Source organism: Globicephala melas, chromosome 4, assembly GCF_963455315.2.
Source record: "Globicephala melas chromosome 4, mGloMel1.2, whole genome shotgun sequence".
NCBI lineage: Eukaryota > Metazoa > Chordata > Mammalia > Artiodactyla > Delphinidae > Globicephala > Globicephala melas.
The window spans coordinates 106,912,465-106,933,428 of NC_083317.1; the positions used below are offsets into that span (position 1 = coordinate 106,912,465).

Sequence of the window (20,964 nt, forward strand, 5' to 3'; positions counted from 1 at the left end):
TGGCTGAGTAATATTCCATTGTATATATGTGCCACATCATATTTATCCATTCATCGGTTGATGGACACTTAGGTTGCTTCCATGTCCTGGCTATTGTAAATAGTGCTGCAATGAACATTGTGGGTACATGTATCTTTTTAAATTATGGTTTTCTCAGAGTATATGCCCAGTAGTGGGATTGCTGGGTTATATGGTAGTTCTATTTTTAGTTTTTTAAGGAACCTCTGTACTGTTCTCCATGGTGGCTGTATCAGTTTACATTACCACCAACAGTGCAGGAGGGTTCCCTTTTCTCCACACCCTCTCCAGCATTTATTGTTTCTAGATTTTTTGATGATGGTCGTTCTGACTGGTGTGAGGTGATACCTCATTGTGGTTTTGATTTGCATTTCTCTAATGATTAGTGATGTTGAGTATATTTTCAGGTGTTTGTTGGCAATCTGTATGTCTTCTATGGAGAAATGTGTATTTAGGTCTTCTGCCCATTTTTGGATTGGGTTGTTTGGTTTTTTGATATTGAGCTGCATGAGTTGCTTGTATATTTTGGAGATTACTCCTTTGTCAGCTGCCTTGTTTGCAAATATTTTCTCCCATTCTGAGGGTTGTTTTTTCGTCTTGTTTATGGTTTCCTTTGCTGTGCAAAAACTTTTAAGTTTCATTAGGTACCATTTGTTTTTTTGTATGTTTATTTCCATTTCTCTAGGAGGTGGGTCAAAAAGGATCTTGCTGTGATTTATGTCATAGAATGTTCTGCTTATATTTTCCTCTAAGAGTTTTACAGTGTCTGGCCTTACATTTAGGTGTTTAATCCATTTTGAGTTTATTTTTGTGTATGGTATTAAGAATTGTTCTAATTTCATTCTTTTACATGTAGCTGTCCAGTTTTCCCAGCACCACTTATTGAATAGGCTGTCTTTTCTCCATTTTATATTCTTGCCTCCTTTATCAAAGATAAGGTGACCATATGTGCATGGGTTTATCTCGGGCTTTCTATCCTGTTCCATTGATCTATATTTCTGTTTTTGTGCCAGTACCATAGTGTTTTGATTACTGTAGCTTTGTAGTATAGTCTGAAGTCAGGGAGTCTAATTCCTCCAGCTCCGTTTTTCGTTCTCAAGATTGCTTTGGCTATTTGGGGTCTTTTGTGTTTCCATACAAATGATGAAATTATTTGCTCTAGTTCTGTGAAAAATGCCATTGGTAATTTAATAGGGATTGCATTGAATTTGTAGATTGCTTTGGGTAGTATAGTCATTTTCAGTGTTGATTCTTCCAATCCAACAACATGGTATATCTCTCCATCTGTTGGTACCATCTTTGATTTCTTTCATCAGTGTCTTATAGATTTCTGCATTCAGGTCTTTTGCCTCCTTAGGTAGGTTTATTCCTAGGTATTTTATTCTTTTTGTTGCAATGGCAAATGGGAGTGTTTCCTTATTTTCTCTTTCTGATTTTTTGTTGATAGTGTATAGGAATGCAAGAGATTTCTGTGCATTAATTTTGTATCCTGCTACTTCACCAAATTCATTGATTAGCTCAAGTGGTTTTTTCTTGGCATCTTTAGGATTTTCTATGTATAGTATCATGTCGTCTGCAAACGGTGACAGTTTTACTTTTTTTCCAAATGGGATTCCTTTCATTTCTTTTTCTTCTCTGATTGCCGTGGCTAAAACTTCCAAAACTATATGTTTAATAATAGTAGTGAGAGTGTACACCCTTGTCTTGTTCCTGATCTTAGTGGAAATGGTTTCAGTTTTTCACCATTGAGAATGTTGTTGACCATGGGTTTGTCATATATGGCCTTTATTATGTTGAGGTAAGCTCCCTCTATGCCTACTTTCTGGAGGTTTTTATCATAAATGGGTGTTGAATTTTGTTGAAAGCTTTTTCTGCATCTACTGAGATGATCATATGGTTTTTATTCTTCATTTGTTAATATGGTGTATCACTTTGATTGATTTGTATATGTTGAAGAATGCTTGCATTCCTGGGATAAACCCCACTTGATCATGGTGCATGATCCTTTTAATGTGCTGTTGGATTCTGTTTGCTAGTATTTTGTTAAGGATTTTTGCATCTATGTTCATCAGTGATATTGGCCTGTAGTTTTCTTTCTTTGTGACATCCTTGTCTGGTTTTGGTATCAAGATGATGTGGCCTCGTAGAATGAGTTTGGGAGTGTTCCTCCCTCTGCTATATTCTGGAAGAGTTTGAGAAGGATAGATGTTAGCTCTTCTCTAAATGTTTGATAGAATTCGCCTGTGAAGCCATCGAGCCCTGGGCTTTGTTTGTTGGAAGATTTTTAATCACGGTTTCAATTTCAGTGCTTGTGATTGGTCTGTTCATATTTTCTATTTCTTACTGGTTCAGTCTTGGAAGGTTGTACGTTTCTAAGAATTTGTCCATTTCTTCCAGGTTGTCCATTTTATTGGCATATAGTTGCTTGTAGTAGTCTCTCCTGATCCTTTGTATTTCTGCAGTGTCAGTTTTACTTCTCCTTTTTTTGTTTCTAATTGTGTTGATCTGAGTCTTCTCCCTTTTTTCCCTGATGAGTCTGGCTAATGGTTTGTCAATTTTGTTTATCTTCTCAAAGAACCAGCTTTTAGTTTTATTGAGTTTTGCTTTTGTTTCCTTCATTTCTTTTTTTTTTAAAATTAATTAATTTATTTATTTTTGGCTGCATTGGGTCTTCGTTGCTGCACGCAGGCTTCCTCCAGTTGTGGTGAGTGGGGGCTACTCTTCATTGCAGTGCGCTGGCTTCTCATTGCAGTGACTTCTCTTGTTGTGGAGCACAGGCTCTAGGTGTGTGGGCTTCAGTAGTTGTGGTGCCTGGGCTTGGTAGTTGTGGCTCATGGGCTTAGATGATCCACAGCATGTGGGATCTTCCTGGACCAGGGCTCGAACCCATGTCCCCTGCATTGGCACTATACCACCAGGGAAGCCCTCCTTCATTTCTTTTTCATTTATTTCTGCTCTGATCTTTATGATTTCTTTCCTTCTGCTAACTTTGAGGGTTTTTTGTTCTTCTTTCTCTAATTGTTTTAGGTGTAAGCTTAGGTTGTTTATTTGAGATTTTTCTTGTTTATTGAGGTAGAATTGTATTGCTATAAAGTTCCTTCTTAGGACTGCTTTTGCTGCATCCCATACGTTTTGGGTCATCGTGTTTTCATTGTCATTTGTTTCTAGGTATTTTTTGATATCCTCTTTGATTTCTTCAGTGATCTCTTGGTGCTTTAGTAGCATACTGTTTAGCCTCCATGTGTTTGTGTTTTTTACAGGTTTTTTTCCTGTAATTGATATCTAGTCTCATAGCGTTGTGGTCAGAAAAGATGCTCAATATGATTTCAATTTTCTTAAATTTACTGAGGCTTGATTTGTGACCCAAGATGTGATCTGTCTTGGAGAATGTTCTGTTTGCACTTGAGAAGAAAGTGTATTCTGTTGTTTTTGAATGGAATGTCCTATAAATATCAATTAAGTCCATTTGGTCTAATGTGTTTAAAGCTTGTGTTTCCTTATTAATTTTCTGTTTGGATGATCTGTCCATTGGTGTAAGTGGGGTATTAAAGTCCCGTACTATTTTGTGTTACTGTCGATTTCCCCTTTTATGGCTGTTAGCATTTGCCTTATGTATTGAGGTGCTTCTATGTTGGGTGCATAGATATTTACAATTGTTATATCTTCTTCTTGGATTGATCCCTTGATCATTATGTAGTGTCCTTCCTTGTCTCTTATAATAGTCTTTATTTTAAAGTCTATTTTGTCTGCTATGAGTATTGCTTTTTGAATTTCCACTAGACTTTTAAAATATTATTATAAATTATAACTCCTTTCTGACAAGATAGGGTGCTTTCAGGGTTCCATGGCTATATCCCACTTCTGAAACATTATGATATAATTTAGTACTATTTCTAATTTTAAAATGTTTTCTAGAATGTTAATTGGTAGAATTTCTAACTTTTTTTACATTAATATTTTACAACCATAAAATGAATAAAGAAGTATTTCTTTACCAAGATCATAACAAGATTACTAGCATCTGAAGTATAGCTAAAATACAAGTGACTAAGCTGAGGAAGAATGTTCACATTAACAAATAGCTGTATCTCAGGACTTCCCTGGTGGTCCAGTGGTAAAGAATCTGCCTTCCAATGCAGGGGACGTGGGTTCGATCCCTGGTCGGGAAACTAAGATCTCACATGCTGCGGGGCAACTAAGCCTGCATGCTGCAACTACTGAGCCTGCACGCCTCACCTAGAGAACCCGCGTGCCACAAGCTACAGAGCCCATGCGCTGTGTAGAGAGAAAATCCATGTGCCACAACTAGAGAGAAGCCTGTGCACCACAACTAGAGAGAAGCCCTTGTGCCACAACAAAAGATCCTATGTGCTGCAACTAAGACCGGATGCAACTAAAAAATATAAATAAATAAATAAACAAATAGCTATATCTTTCATGCCAGATGTGAAAATGTGGAATGTTTAGTTAAATTTAAGCCAAAATTTCAACATGAAAATTAGTATTGTATTATTACTATTATAATTTCTCATTATTTTCATGGGAATATCCTACTGGTTTTATCATTGTTGCTCCAGAAGGAATCAGAAAGAGTATAATAAAATATCATTATTATGTTTTGAGGTAAGCTTCTCTATGCCAGGTACTATGGTGGGTACTAAATACACAAAGATTTTTTTTTTTTAAGAAGTTGGGGGTAGGAGTTTATTAATTAATTAATTTATTTTTGCTGTGTTGGGTCTTCGTTTCTGTGCGAGGGCTATCTCTAGTTGTGGCAGGCGGGGGCCACTCTTCATCGCGGTGCGCGAGCCTCTCACTATCGTGGCCTCTCTTGTTGCAGAGCACAGGCTCCAGATGCGCAGGCTCAGTAGTTGTGGCTCACGGGCATAGTTGCTCCACGGCATGTGGGATCCTCCCAGACCAGGGCTTGAACCTGTGTCCCCTGCATTAGCAGGCAGATTCTCAACCACTGCACCACCAGGGAAGCCCCACAAAGATTTTTAAGAGAGAAAGAGAGGAGGGTGGAAGGGAAGGAGAGGGGGGAAAGAGAGAGAAAGGAAGAGGAAAAGAACTCTGCCTTTTATAGTGGACAGAGATAAAAATACTAACAGTGTGACTCAGGCTCCTCACTGTTGAAGTGGGAGTTTACAGGTAAGCAAGGGGTAGAGGCTAAATGATCCATGTGGTAATGAATTAGAATTGAAACCATGGGTATGAACTCATGTTTAGCTTAATATAGATACAGATGGTTGCATATAGAAATACTTGTAAATAGATATGTGTACATATACACACATAATTTCCCTGCTTTGTCACCTTAGGAGGCCAAGGAACAATGACACCCAAGTAACAGCGAGCATACCTAGTACCTAACTCTTAGTTTCTAACACAGTTCTCCAGTGAAAGGAACCAGAAGTCCTTGGAGAAACAGCTGATTCTAAGACAGGGCAGGAAACATACAAGATGAGCCTGGAGCATCTTGTATGTGAGATATAAGTAAGGAAGTGATGAACAAACAAATAAAAAACCACACACACAATGATGACAGCACATCAAATGGACACAGGAACCAACTGAAAGAGCTCCCTGTGGCCAAAGCTGGAACAGTTAGAGCAACAAAATAAAATAATATTGAATTATAAAATAAATATCTGTGAGTACATACTGATAGAATAATTGGCCAAATAATTTGAATGTAATAACTAGAAGAGGAAGAGACAAATTTGTGCAGAAGAATTCCACATAAGTTATACAGCTATTCTGCCCTCAGGAGGTGAAGCTAACTCCCCACTCTTTAAGTATGGGTTGCACATTGTGACTTCTTTTCAAAGAGGGAAGTTTGGAAAGTGGGGAAAAAAAAGAGTAACTTTACAGTGGAGAAATCTGGTGAACACTACCTCAGCCAGATGTTCAAGGTCAACATCAATAGTCATAGGTCATGTAGATCAAATGTACTCTCCATATGATATGAGGAAAATGGCACTTTATCTCTGTGGTTTTCCTCCCCCAAATTCGAAATCTCAGTCTGTTCATGAGAAAAACAGACAAATCCCAACTGAGAAACATTTTACAAAATGTTTCAAAACTGTGAAGATCATCAAAAACAAGGAAAGTCTGAGAAATTGTCACAGCCAAGAGGAGCCTAAGGAGACGTAATGAGTAAATGTTCTGTAGTGTCCTGAATGGAATCCTGGAACAGAAGAAAGACGCTAAGTATAAACTAAGGAAATCTGAATAAACTATGGACTTAAGTTTATAATAAAGTGTCAGTATTGGTTCATTACTTGTAACAAATGTATCATACCAACTTTTTTTTGGCTGCATTGGGTCTTCATTGCTGCGCGTGGGCTTTCTCTAGTTGTGGCGAGCGGGGACTACTCTTCATTGCGGTGTGCGGGCTTCTCATTGTGGTGGCTTCTCTTGCTGTGGAGCCGGGGCTCTAGGCGCGTGGGCTTCAGTAGTTGCAGCACACGGGCTCAGTAGTTGTGGCACGCGGGCTCTAGGGCGCAGACCCAGTAGTTGTGGCACATGGGCTTAGTTGCTTCGCGGCATGTGGGATCTTCCAGGACCAGGGATTGAACCCGTGTCCCCAGCATTGGCAGGTGGATTCTTAACCACTGTGCCACCAGGAAAGTCCCTCATAGCAACTTAAGATATTAATAAGAGGGGAAACTGGGTTATAGTATATAGGCAACTCTCTATATATTGTAATTATATACAATATATAAATATATAATAATTATACATTTATATATTATAATTATATATATGTAATTTTTCTGTAAATCTAAAAGTATTCTAAGGCAAAAGTTTGTTTAAGAATACTAACATAGGACTTCCCTGGTGGCACAGTGGTTAAGAATCCACCTGCCAAATGCAGGGGACATGGAGGAGCCCTGGTCCGGGAGGATCCCACATGCTGCGGAGCAACTAGGCCCGTGCGCCACAACTACCGAACCTGCACTATAGAGCCCGCACTCTAGAGCCCGCAAGCCACAACTACTGAAGCCCATGCACCTAGAACCCGTGCTCCGCAACAAGAGAAGCCACTGCAATGAGAAGCCTGTGCACCACAATGAAGAGAAGCCCCTGCTCGCTGCAACTAGAAGAAAAAAAAAAAGCCCACGTGCAGCAACAAAGACCCAATGCAGCCAAAAATAAATAAATAAATAAATTTATAAAAAATAAAAGGACCAAAGCAAAAAAAAAAAAAAATGCTAACAAAATTTTAATACCGTACAATGAATGCAATGTAGGAATAAAAGCATATGAACTGTGGGAGAAAAGTGTGAGAGGAAAAAAAGAATTCCAAAATGATCCTTAAATACTTTGACTTAAAAAGAAGATCAGGGCTTCCCTGGTGGCGCAGTGGTTGAGAGTCCGCCCGCCGATGCAGGGGACGCGGGTTCGTGCCTTGGTGCGGGAGGATCCTATGTGCCGCGGAGCGGCTGGGCCTGTGAGTAATGGGCGCTGGGCCTGCGCGTCCGGGGCCTGTGCTCGACAGCGGGAGAGGCCACAGCAGTGAGAGGCCCGAGTACCAAAAAAAAAAAAAAAAATCAAATGCTCTTTTGTATCATGTCTTTAAATTCATCCATGTGTGTAATGTATATATTTTGGGTATTTCAACTTACAACACATTATATTATACAGTTCTTGCTGCTCATGTTAACTTCAGTATTTTTAAAGACCAAACCAAATCCTTTTTGTTTTGTTTTGTTTTTTTTTTACAAAAATAAGCCACAATTCTATATTTAGCGAAGCATGACCTCCTCTCTTTTCAACATTTAATCTAGAAAAATAAACAGTTTGGGCATCAATTGTATAAATAAAAAATATCTTAATAACCCAGATACACTAACCTTACTACATGGAATTACCTTGAATATTCATGCCTTATGTGCTTTTTTTCAGGGTGTTCCCTACTCTTAAAATGCTTGTCTCTCTCACATTTTTTCTAAGTTCAAAATCTTGGCTTAGCTTTCAAGGTCACCTCAAATATTTCCTCTACCAGGAAGCCTCACCTGGTTCCCCAAGGATGATAGCTGCTCATTGCTGTGAGTGGTCGGTACTGTGTGTCCCTCCATTATCCCATGGACTTAATTTACAACTGTTGTTTATAGGTGTTTCTCCCATTTGGCTGTAAACTTCTTAAGAGCAAGGTCAGAATCATGGCTCCTCTTGGTCTCTGCACAGTGTCTGACACCCATTCATTCATCCAAAACCATTTATTGCACGCCCACCATTCAATACCATCGAATGAACTGGAGGGAGAAAATTACAGAGAAAAATTAGCAACTAAATGTTAATGTTGGAAAATCTTTCTAATCCAGCAAAGCTCAGAAAAAAAAAAAATGAGGAGAAAAATATTGAAACAGATCCAGTTTACTGAAAGCATTAACAGAAGCATTATATCACAGAACTGATGTGTTTTTATCACTGGTGTATATGCTTCTAGGTAAAGGGCAAAGCTTCTATCGCTTTGCCCATTTTCCGTGATCTGGGACCCCTGTGGTTTGTGTACAGAAAGCTGGTAGGCTCAGGGCAAGTAAAATAAATTGAATCAATGTTCATTTTCAAAAGAATACATGAACGAGCAGTCATTTAGGGGAAGGAAAAAGAAAAAAATGTTTTTTTCGTGTCAGAGGCCCGAAGTCCAACTTGGACTGTCAAGCTACTGCACAGGTTCTTACAAACGATCTTTTTCCCTTTTGAAACTTTCTGTTAAAACAAAACAAGGTGCTGTCTCAATGTATACGTTACAGCTAGATTGATTTCCAATAGAACCATTTTTTGTGTATGCGCTCTTATGGAATTCTTGATTTCTGCCTTCTCTAGTATTGATTAATTTAAATTCAATTTTTCAATGCCAAAAAAATATTTTTAATTACCATTTTCAAACAATTTCTGGTAGGGCAATTTTAAGTGGATATTGTGCTCTATTCTATTCTATGAAGTCTTTCCCTGTCAGTGGCAGGCCTCCTGGTCTTTTCCACTGAACTTTCAAGCACTCTTTATATCTCATGATCCACTCACCCACAGAATGCAGAAATGATTTCTGATTTCATGCAAGATTTTGAATGCTTAAATTTCCCCCAAACAGCTAACAACATGAAAACTAGTCCTCTTTTATACCAATGGTTCAGAATCACACAGAAAGTTATTATTTATTAAGATTTCTAAATATGTTTCTAAATTGCCCTGTGGCTTTATTGTTTGGTTTCCAATGTCGTCTTCTCTAATCTATCATTGGCCACCCTCCCTTAACTCTTCCAAACTCTTTCCCAAAAGCCTGTTATTCCTTCACACCTGAGCCCTGATGGTGCACAGATAAGCTTCCCCCGTCCCCACAATTCTCTAGGGAACCCCATGCACTCTCATGGGTTGGGACTGACTCTACCACCTTCTTAGGGTTCCCATCAGCTTTTAATAAACTCTAGTCCATTTCCATTTTTAATAGTAGGGCATAATTAATCTATTTATTTTCAAAATATTTCATTTAACATGTCAGATTAATTCTGAAACAATAAATACCCCATGAGCTATCGATATGACTCTACAGATTTAAAAATTCCCAGTATGGTAGAGCCTAAAGCATCCCAACGTGGCAACAGTTTGGCTGAGTTCAAATCCTGGTTCTGCCACAGGTAGGGCAAACTTGAGCAATTTTTTCTGGATCCCTGAGCATCATTCATCTCTCCAGAAACTCTCTTTAGAGCATCTGTTGCATGCCACGTGCCAAGGTCATAGTGGTGAACAAGGCAGTCACAGTGGTTCACTAAGTTGACCCTTTAATGGGCTAAGATTCCTCATACTTAAAATAGAAACAGTAACACCCATCTTGTAGGGTTGTAAAAATCGAATGGCTCCTAAACATGGCTCCTCAGCATCTCTGCTCTATGCCACCACCACCATGCTCCCCCACTTTCTTGTTCCTAAAGGATGATCTCTTTAAGTTTCCCTGCTGAAGCTCTTCAAGATGAAATAACCTTTTTGAACCAGGACAGTTCACAGGAAGCCACCCCCTGGCCAGAGCTATTCTGGGGGTTGTTTCTGGGGCCTCTGTACAACCAAGAGAACAGTGCCCCTGGTCATGGCACACCATCACTGCCCAGAAAATGCCTCGGTTTCCTTCACCCATTTGTTTATGCTTCCCAGGTTATTTCAAAGTTCCCAATCATATGGAAATGACACCTATCTCCATTTCTATTGGTAAGAGGTTTTTTCCTCCCCTGCAAGTTGCTTGGAGACTTCTCATCCATTGTTAATCAAAAGAAAAAGAGGAATAGAATACAGCTTGCTTAAAGCAGCTACATTTAAATCCACATTCCATGAAATGGATCTACTCCCAAATCCATAGTTGTTTGAAGTTATTAGCTCACAGACTGAAAACTAAAGAATGTATTTCTAAAGATGTTTGTATGTTGAAGTATAAGGTGTAACTCTGGGAAGAATCTAATGTTTAATGCTATGTGTATTTGTTTCTAGATTCTGTTAGAAGTTGTGTAGCAAAGCTGTTCTTCACTTGCTCCCTAAAGGGTCATTATTGCCTCTACAGTAAATCCAGTTTTATTCTCATCAGCCAAGAACCTCAGCCGTGGATCCAGATCATGTTCCTATTTCAGCAGGTGTGTATAATTCACATTCATCGTGGCTCCTTGATGAGAACAACTCACATTTTGATGTGAATCAAATTGTATATGAATATAAAAAACAGCATTGATTTTTCTTCCTTTTCTTGAAATAACGATCTTATTCTTCTTCTACTTTACTAATGTTTTTCAAATGGGTTTCATCTTTGGCTTTGTTCTTAACAGTTGTCAGTTTTCCGAAAACAAACCAAGAAAACTTGATTTTACTTTTGCCCCTTCAGTCTTATTTTATTGACTTAGTCTGATTATTTGTTTTTCTCTTTGAGCAAACTCACCAAAAAACATGTTTATGCTGCTTTTCTTCTTTGTTCTTTTTACTGTAATGTTTCCTTTCTTCTTCCACACCTTTGATATTATGTGATCTGGATGAAGCCTGACTTTGAGGTAAATAAAAATCAAATCTTTGACATGATAGTTACAAACCCAGTGCTAGCCTTGTATGCTGGGCCAGACTCTTCCCCTTCTCTGTCAGTTTATGCCTTCATGCAGTTCTCAAATTAACAGATTCCAGTCTAAATGGACCTCTTTGGAATGATGATTAATTAAATCAGGTCCTGTTCTTCTTTAAGTGAAAGATCATATGCTGTATAAGTTTCTGATAATAATCAAGAAATTCCCAGATGTGTCCACATTTTTTTTAACTTTTTATTTTATATTGGAGTATAGCTGATTAACAACGTTGTGATAGTTTCAGGTGCACAGCAAAGCATGTGTGTACCTTTTGGGTTTCACAATCAATCTGTTACTGCTCTTAACCTTTTTAAATCTGTGGGCAACTTACTCAGGGTATAAGATCCTCTGCCTTTTCCCACTCAGTATAAAAAGCAGCTCATCTTGAGGATAACAATAAGATTTTTCTGGGAAAAAAAATTGTTATTCACTTACTAAATAGAAACTTTGTACACAAAGACCACCTAGAGAGTCTTATAAGTCAATGTTTGGACAGTCATTGACATAGAAAATGGGATTTTACAAGGCAAAATCATTATTTTATTATACCTCACACATAAAGGATAATATATATGGTATTTTATATGTGTGTGTGTATAATTTTGTGACTTTTATGTTCTATATGTTTTTATAAAATTGTTCCCTTGAATTGAGACACTTCTCACATTCATAGATGTAACACCACAACATGTAAATAACTGTTAAACACATAATTGGTTAGTAAACATACAAACAGTTTAAATCTTCCTTTGAAAATTTTAGAACCTAGGGGCAGGACAGGAATAAAGATGCAGACGTAGAGAATGGACTTGAGGACACGGGGAGGGGGAATCAAGCTCCACCTGGGACGAAGTGAGAGGGTAGCACTGACATGTATACAGTACCAAATGTAAAATAGATAGCTAGTGGGAAGCAGCCACATAGCACAGGGAGATCAGCTTGTGACCACCTAGAGGGGTGGGGTAGGGAGGGTGGGAGGGAGATGCAAGAGGGAGGAGATATGGGGATGTATGTATATGTATATAGCTGATTCACTTTGTTATACAGCAGAAACTAACACACCATTGTAAAGCAATTATACTCCAATAAAGATGTTAAAAAATGTTTATTTTCATTGGCTTGAATGATATATATGTAAATGTGATTCTTTTTTTACATTGACAATCTCATTTTCCCAAACTGAGAATATCTTAAAGCTCTAAGAATATTCAGCCATTACACATTTTATAACCGAAAATGTTTGTGTTTCCCCAACCCCCCCACTCATACTGTTCACATCTGAGCAATTGAACAATGAACTCTTGGTTATTTCATGTCTATTCTTCATGATTTACTCTGTATAAATAAACTTGATATTTGTACTCTGTACTCTCTTGGTATTTGTTTTAATTTTATACCTTAATTCTCAGATCTTTGAAAAATAAATATATATATTAATATTAACCATTTTCCAATTAAGTAACATGCTTGAGAAATGATTGAAGTAAATACTACATTACAAAGGTTAGGCGTATTTATAGAGATCAATATCAACTGTCTTAAAAATCCTATTTATGGGCTTCCCTGGTGGCGCAGTGGTTGGGGGTCCGCCTGCCAATGTGGGGGACGCGGGTTCGTGCCCTGGTATGGGAGGATCCCACATGCTGCGGGGCAGCTGGGCCCGTGGGCCATGGCCGCTGGGCCTGCGCGTCCAGAACCTGTGCTCCGCAACGGGAGAGGCCACAGTGGTGAGAGGCCCGTGTACCGCAAAAAAAAAAAAATCCTATTTATGTTAAATTTTCTGTTAAGAAATAAAAAACATGAAATGTACCATATGTTTGATCTTCAAGACAGGTTTCCCTGTAGCTTTATTTAAATTTAAACCATTTTTAAGTTCAGACCAAGCCTAATAGTGCTTTGCAGTCAATCAAACAATAAGGACAAGAGATAACATGTCACGTTTCTCTCATTAATGCCCTTTCAGAGCCTATTTCCTGAGCCCCTGTCTATACAGAGCCGTTCTGTGCAATTTCTCAGAGCTCTGTGGGAGAAGACCCAGACAGAGGGTGCTCACAGCTTTGAAACAGCCATGATGGAGTCCACATTCCCACAGCAGAAGGTAAATGCTTTTTTCCTTGGACATGTTATTTTAAACCAAGATTCAAGATTAGCTTGAAACAGTTTGCCTTTTCTTGATAGTTCAGTTTTTTCCCTTCATTCCTTTATTTTCTTTTATTATTAGAAAACACTAAGTAATGATTTACATGTCATGCTATAGTGGACTCAGGACCTAGAGATATCAGTAGACAAGGTCACTGCCCTTTGAGGCTCCCAGACTGACATAATACTGCCCACTCAGAGCCACACAAAAACCACACACATGGTATGGAATAGAAAACATTTTACAAAAGAAGACAGACAACTCTAGGACTGAAAAGGAAAGAGCATTGGGGAATCAAGCTCCAGCTTCTTTAGTGCTTTTCATTTCATCCTTTGATACTTCCTCTCATAACCTTGCCCTCTGTTGTCACCACAAAGCTAGAAAGGGAAGACAAGGTGAACAGGAAGTTCAGGGTGGGAAAGAGCTCTGTTGAGGCAGACAAGAATGATGTGAGACAGAGCATTTTAGGAGTGTGGAAACAGGGGCATCACTCTCAGAACACAGTTGGCCGAGATCTCCCGAGCAGGCTCTTGAACTGGGAAAGGACCAAAATGTGGAGCTACGCCTATCCAGTCAACAGAGTGTAACCAGAAGTGGACGTTCACTGCCGTGATCAGATCTGCCCATGAGAAAGGTCACAGGCCTGGCTATGGAGAGAATGATTAGAGGAAGCCTGACTGGAGACAGGAAGACTACAAAGGAAGCAACTACTGTAGTCAGGTAGGAAATGAAGGCCTGAGCTAAAGTTGGAAGTTGTAGGAAGAGGATGGATTCAAGAGCCATTAAAGAAACAGAATCAACAGGACTTGGTCCTTATAAGGAAATTGAAAGAACCAAGGATGACTCCAGGTGCATTGTGTGGCCAATGGATGATGGCACCATCTTGAAAAAGAGAGACCACAAAGGAAGCTGATGTGGAGGAAGAAGATAAATCATTCTGGCTTACATGTTTTGAGTGTGAGTGGTTTGTGTAGATAACCAGATGGTAATGGTGGTTGAATTGCCACTGTGGACCTCAGGAAGAAGGACATGACTGGAGATAATGGATTTGGGAGTCAAAGATAGCACTTGATGTCATGACAGTAGACTGGATAACTCAGGAAGAACATGGATAATGAGAATAGAGAATGGTTATTGATCTCTCCTTAGTAAATTGCCAGCTTCTGTAAGTCCTTCTCATACTCAGAGATCCTGATTATCCTTATTTTGCCTTCAAGAAAGCCCAGTAATAAGCATTGGATGCTTACTGATCAAACCAGAGATTCTGAGAGTATATGATCATGGTCTTTGTCCTTGTTTTACTATTGAGAAGGGGAACAAACATACTAATATTAAATAAACTCAAAGTACAAACAACTAGCAAATTAATCAAAAGCTGTTACATTGTGAAACATAACTCAATACCTCTTAAGTGCTGAAGGATTGTGAAAAGATGAGAAATGGGTGTGATTAATCAGAAGTTTAGTTAGTATGGTCTGTAAGACACTGAAGCCACACCCAATTATTGCATCACTATTTTTTGGCTTTGGTTTAAGAATTAGACATGTAGTATTAAGAATAAAAGAAATGCCATAGTTGCATCAATGCAAACTAGAATGGAATTCTTTGCATATTTCCTGCAAATTTTAAAGTTTTGTATCATGTTTAAAGACAATGCCTCAAATTCTTATAAATGTTTCATAGTGAACTGTAGTTTAACTAGAGGGAACTTGTAAATTAAACCTCAGCAGACTGCTTCAAGTCCTAAGAGGTTGAAAAAAAACCCCAGAACTTCACAAACCAGTTTTGTGCATGCTCACAAGTACACTTATTCATATTTCTTCTATTTCATACCAATAAACATTCCTCTAGGGAAAAATTAACTGCAAACCAAAATGTTTTATAAATTTTTAAAACTCTATAATTTGGTTTATTCATAACTAATAGAAAAACTTTGATGTCTGGAATGTGCACTGTGTGACAAAGTTTATCAACCTGGGTATTTCTCAATCAAATTGATTTTCTACTCTCTTTATTTTATGAAGTGTTCTTCCCATGAAATTCACAATAGCTGTGAGAATGGTCCAAAGTTTGCTTTCTTTTCACCATATGTGCCAGTCTGTACATAGACTAGTGATTTGAAAATGATGGGCATGTGTGTATCTGTTGCTGTGATAGAATTAATACTGCAGCCAACTGGATTCAGGTATAGAAGAAAGGAAGACACTTCTGAGAAAATGCCTAAATCTTTAGAATATAATGCTCTGGAGAGTTTGTTATTGAGAATTCATTTTAATAAAATCTTGGAATTTTAGAATTGAAAATCAACGGTAAGTTATCTATTAATTTGTAAAGTGCTTGAGGGCAAGGGATGCACTATGTTTACCATTATATTTCCAGGGTCACACAGTGCCTGGCACGTGGTGGGCTCTCAGTAAATGATGAGTATCAATTGAATAAGTAAATAAATCCTGTCACTTTCCAGATGTTAAAATTGGAAGCATAGGGACCTGTCGTAGGTCACCTACCTAATCAGGTGCAGAGCTAGAGCACAAGCATACACCATGGTGACACTGGGTCCACCACCAATATATCTGGGTTTTCTCTACTCTGGCTTGTAAAATTACAGTTCTCTGCCTCTTGAAGTAAGCCTTGATCAGCCAATGATATATGAGAAGGGATATGTGTCACTCCAGGCAGAAGCTTTTCAAAGCCAGTGTTCCATTCTCCATCTTCCCTTTCTTACCCTACCATGGGGACTGCAGAAGCAAATGTTGATATTGAGTTGTCAGAAGACAGACAAAACCTGGAACCCCAAACTACCACATAGAGGACTGCTGCTCTGGAGAGACACCCAGACCCACCACACACTTCGCATGATGAAGGAACAATCTTCTGTTTTGTTAAAGACAGAAGTTTTGGTGTTTGTTATGGGAGTATAACCTATCTATCTTGACTACTTTTCTTAATTTTAAATAGTAATAAAAACATTTTTTAAAAACTTGGATTAATGGAAAGATATGCCCTTCTCATGGATTAATGGAAAGATATGCCCTTCTCGTGGCTAGGAACACTGATTACACAAATGGAAATTTTCTCTCAAATCATAAATACAATTTATTTCCAATCATAATAGCAACAGAATTTCTTCATGGAGTTTGACAAAGTGATCCTAGATTTGAAAATAACCAAAACAGTTCTGCAAAAGAACAGAGAGGAGAAAATTTTTCTACTAGGAAATGAAAACTTATTCTAAAAGCACAATAAGATGAGGAGGTGATTATTGCTGTAGGGATAAATTAATACTAATAAGGAATAAAGAGTCCAGAGATAGTTCCAAGCATATATGGACACTTGGTAGATGATAGAAAGGAGATTTCCAATCAGTGAGGAGAAAATAAAATATTTTAAAAATAATATGGGGGACATGTGACTTTTCAGATGGAAAAGATAAAATTAGATCCCACCCAGACACTATAATAAATAAACTAACTCTAGATAAAGCTCTAAATGTAATCAATGAAACTTTACAACAAGTAGAAGAAAATACCCATAGTTGTCTTTGTGACTTCAGGATAAGAAAGAATTTCAGACATAAGTAAACAGAAATCATAAAGGAAATATGAATAGATTCGAGTACTTAAAAAGTTTAAATTTCTGTATGACAAATTACACCACAACAAAGTTAAAAGGCAAGCACAACCTGGGAGAAGTTATTTAAAATATGTGTAAGGGCCCTGAACCAAGATGGTGGAGTAGAAAGACGTGCTTTCCCTCCCTCTTGTGAGAACACCAGAATCACAACTAGCTGCTGGACAATCATCGACAGGAAGTTGCTGGAACACACCAAAAAAGATACCCCACATACAAAGACAAAGGAGAAGCGACAGTGAGACGGTAAGAGGGGCGCAATCACAATAAAATCAAATCCCATAACTGCTGGGTGGGAAACTCACAGACTGGAGAACACTTATACCACAGAAGTCCACCCACTGGAGTGACGGTTCTGAGCCCCACATCAGGCTTCCCAACCTGGGGGTCCAGCAATGGGAGGAGGAATTCCTAGAGAATCAGACTTTGAAGGCTAGTGGGATTTGATTACAGGACTTCGACAGGACTGGGAGAAACAGAGACTCCACTCCTGGAGGGCACACACAAAGTAGTGTGCACATCGGGACCCAGGGGAAGGAGCAGTGACTCCATAGGAGACTGAACCAGACCTACCTGCTAGTGTTGGAGGGTCTCCTGCAGAGGTGGGGGGTGGCTGTGGCTCACCATGGGGACAAGGACACTGGCAGCAGAAGTTCTGGGAAGTACTCCTTGGCGTGAGCCCTCCCACAGTCTGTCATTAGCCCCACCAAAGAGCCCAGGTAGGTTCCAGTGTTGGGTTGCCTCAGGCCAAACAACCAACAGGGAGGGAACCCAGCCCCACCCATCAGCAGTTAAGTGGATTAAACTTTTACTGAGCCCTGCGCACCAGAACAACAGTCAGCTCTACCCACCACCAGTCCCTCCCATCAGGAAACTTGCACAAGCCTCTTGGATAGCATCATCCACCAGAGGGCAGACAGCAGAAGCAAGAACTACAATCCTGCAGCCTGTGGGAAAAAAAAAAACACATTCAAAGAAAGATAGACAAGAAGAAAAGGCAGAGGGCTATGTACCAGATGAAGGAACAAGATAAAACCCCAAAAAAACACCTAAATGAAGTGGAGATAAACAACCTTCCACAAAAAGAATTCAGAATAATGATAGTGAAGATGATCCAGGACCTCGGAAAAAGAATGGATGCAAACATCGAGAAGATGCAAGAAATGTTTAACAAAGACCTAGAAGAATTAAAGAACAAGCAAACAGAGATGAACAATACAATAACTAAAATGAAAACTACACTAGAAGGAATCAATAGCAGAATAACTGAGGCAGAAGAACGGATAAGTGACCTGGAAGACAGAATGGTGGAATTCACTGCTGCAGAACAGAATAAAGAAAAAAGAATGCAAATAAATGAAGAGAGCCTAAGAGACCTCTGGGACAACATTATTCACAACAACATTCACATTATAGGGGTCCCAGAAGGAGAAGAGAGAGACAAAGGACCAGAGAAAATATTTGAAGATATTATAGTTGAAAACTTCCCTAACATGGAAAAGAAAATAGCCACCCAAGTCCAGGAAGCTTAGAGAGTCCCATACAGGATAAACCCAAGGAGAAACACACCGAGATACATAGTAATCAAACTGGCAAAAATTAAAGACAAAGAAAAAGTATTGAAAGCAGCAAGGGAAAAATGACAAATAACATGCAATAGAACTCCCATAAGGTTAACAGCTGATTTCTCAGCAGAAACTCTACAAGCCAGAAGGGAGTGGCATAATATACTTAAAGTGATGAAAGGGAAGAAGCTACAACCAAGATTCCTCTACCTGGCAAGGATCTCATTCAGATTCGATGGAGAAATCAACAGCTTTACAGTTAAGCAAAAGCTAAGAGAATTCAGCACCACCAAACCAGCTCTACAACAAATGCTGAAGGAACTTCTCTATGTGGGAAACACAAGAGAAGAAAAGGACCTGCAAAAACAAACCCAAAACAATTAAGAAAATGGTCATAGGAACATACATATCGATAATTACCTTAAACGTGAATGGATTACATGCTCCAACCAAAAGACACAGGCTTGCTGAATGGATACAAAAAAAAGGCCCATCCATATGCTGTCTACAAGAGACCCACTTCATACCTAGAGACACATACAGACTGAAAGTGAGGGGATGGAAAAAGGTATTCCATGCAAATGGAAATCAAAAGAAAGCTGGAGTAGCAATACTCATATCAGATAAAATAGACTTTAAAGTAAAGAATGTTACAAGAGACAAGGAAAGATACTACATAATGACCAAGGGATCGATCCAAGAAGAAGGTATAACAATTATAAATATATATGCACCCAACATAGGAGCACCTCAATACGTAAGGCAACTGCTAACGGCTATAAAAGAGGAAATCGACAGTAATGCAATAATAGTGGGGGACTTTAGAACCTCACTTACACCAAAGGACAGATCATCCAAAATGAAAATAAATAACGAAACAGAAGCCTAAATGACACAATAGGCCAGATAGATTTAATTGATATTTATAGGACATGCCATCCAAAAACAGCAGATTACACTTTCTTCTCAAGTGCACACGGAACATTCTCCAGGATAGATCACATCTTGGGTCACAAATCAAGCCTCAGAAAATTTAAGAAAATTGAAATCATATCAAGCATCTTTTCTGACTACAACGCTATGAGATTAGAAATGAATTACAGGGAAAAAAACGTAAAAAACACAAACACATGGAGGCTAACAATATGTTACTATATAACCAAGAGATCACTGAAGAAATCAAAGAGGAAATCAAAAACTACCTAGAGACAAATGACAATGAAAACACGACGATCCAAAACCTATGGTATGCAGAAAAAGCAGTTCTAAGAGGGAAGTTTATAGCTATACAAGCCTACCTCAAGAAACAAGAACAATCTCAAATAAACAATCTAACCTTACACCTAAAGGAACTAGAGAAAGAAAAACAAACGAAACCCAAAGTTAGCAGAAGGAAAGAAATCATGAAGATCGGAGCAGAAATAAATGAAATAGAAACAAAGAAAACAATAGCAAAGATCAATAAAACTAAAAGCTGGTTCTTTGAGAAGATAAACAAAATTGATAAACCATTAGCCAGATTCATCAAGAAAACGAGGGAGAGGACTCAAATCAATAAAATTAGAAATGAAAATGGAGAAGTTACAACAAACACCACGGAAATAGAAAGCATCCTAAGAGACTACTACAAGTAACTCTATGCCAATAAAATGGACAACCTGGAAGAAATTGTCAAATTCTTAGAAAGGTATAACCTTCCAAGACTGAACCAGGAAGAAATAGAAAATATGAACAGACCAATCACAAGTAATGAAATTGAAACTGTGATTAAAAATCTTCCAACAAACAAAAGTCTAGGACCAGATGGCTTCACAGGTGAATTCTATCAAACATTTAGAGAAGAGCTAACACCCATCCTTCTCAAACTCTTCCAAAAAATTGCAGAGGAAAGAACACTCCCAAATTCATTCTATGAGGCCACCATCACACTGATACCAAAACCAGACAACTACAATAAAGGAAAATTACAGACCAATATCACTGATGAATATAGATGCAAAAATCCTCAACAAAATACTAGCAAACAGAATCCAACAACACATTGAAAAGATCATACACCATGATCAAGTGGGATTTATCCCAGGGATGCAAGGATTCTTCAATATACACAAATCAATCAGTGTGATACACCATATTAACAAATTAAAGAGTAAAAACCATATGATCATCGCAATAGATGCAGAAAATGCTTTTGACAAAATTCAACACCAATTTATGATAAAAACTCTCCAGAAAGTGGGCATAGAGGGAACCTAACTCAACCTAATAATGCTATATATGACAAGCCCACAGCAAACATCATTCTCAGTGGTGACAAACTGAAAGCATTTCTTCTAAGATCAGGAACAAGACAAGGATGTCCACTCTCACCACTATTATTCAACATAGTTTTGGAAGTCCTAGCCACAGCAATCAGAGAAGAAAAAGAAATAAAAGGAATACAAATTGGAAAAGAAGAAGTAAAACTGTCACTGTTTGCAGATGACATGATACTATACATAGAGAATCCTAA

General features: G+C 38.4%; 1 protein-coding gene across 1 annotated transcript in view; it reads left to right on the forward strand.

The window, feature by feature from the left end:
- The window catches only part of VEPH1 (ventricular zone expressed PH domain containing 1), a 213,639-nt gene that overhangs the window by 149,248 nt on the left and 43,427 nt on the right, over positions 1–20,964 (forward strand). The window contains exons 10-11 of the mRNA XM_030842369.3: positions 10,504–10,643; positions 13,081–13,215. Coding sequence (XP_030698229.2) covers positions 10,504–10,643; positions 13,081–13,215 — 275 coding nt within the window. The remainder of the gene's footprint in view (positions 1–10,503; positions 10,644–13,080; positions 13,216–20,964) is intronic.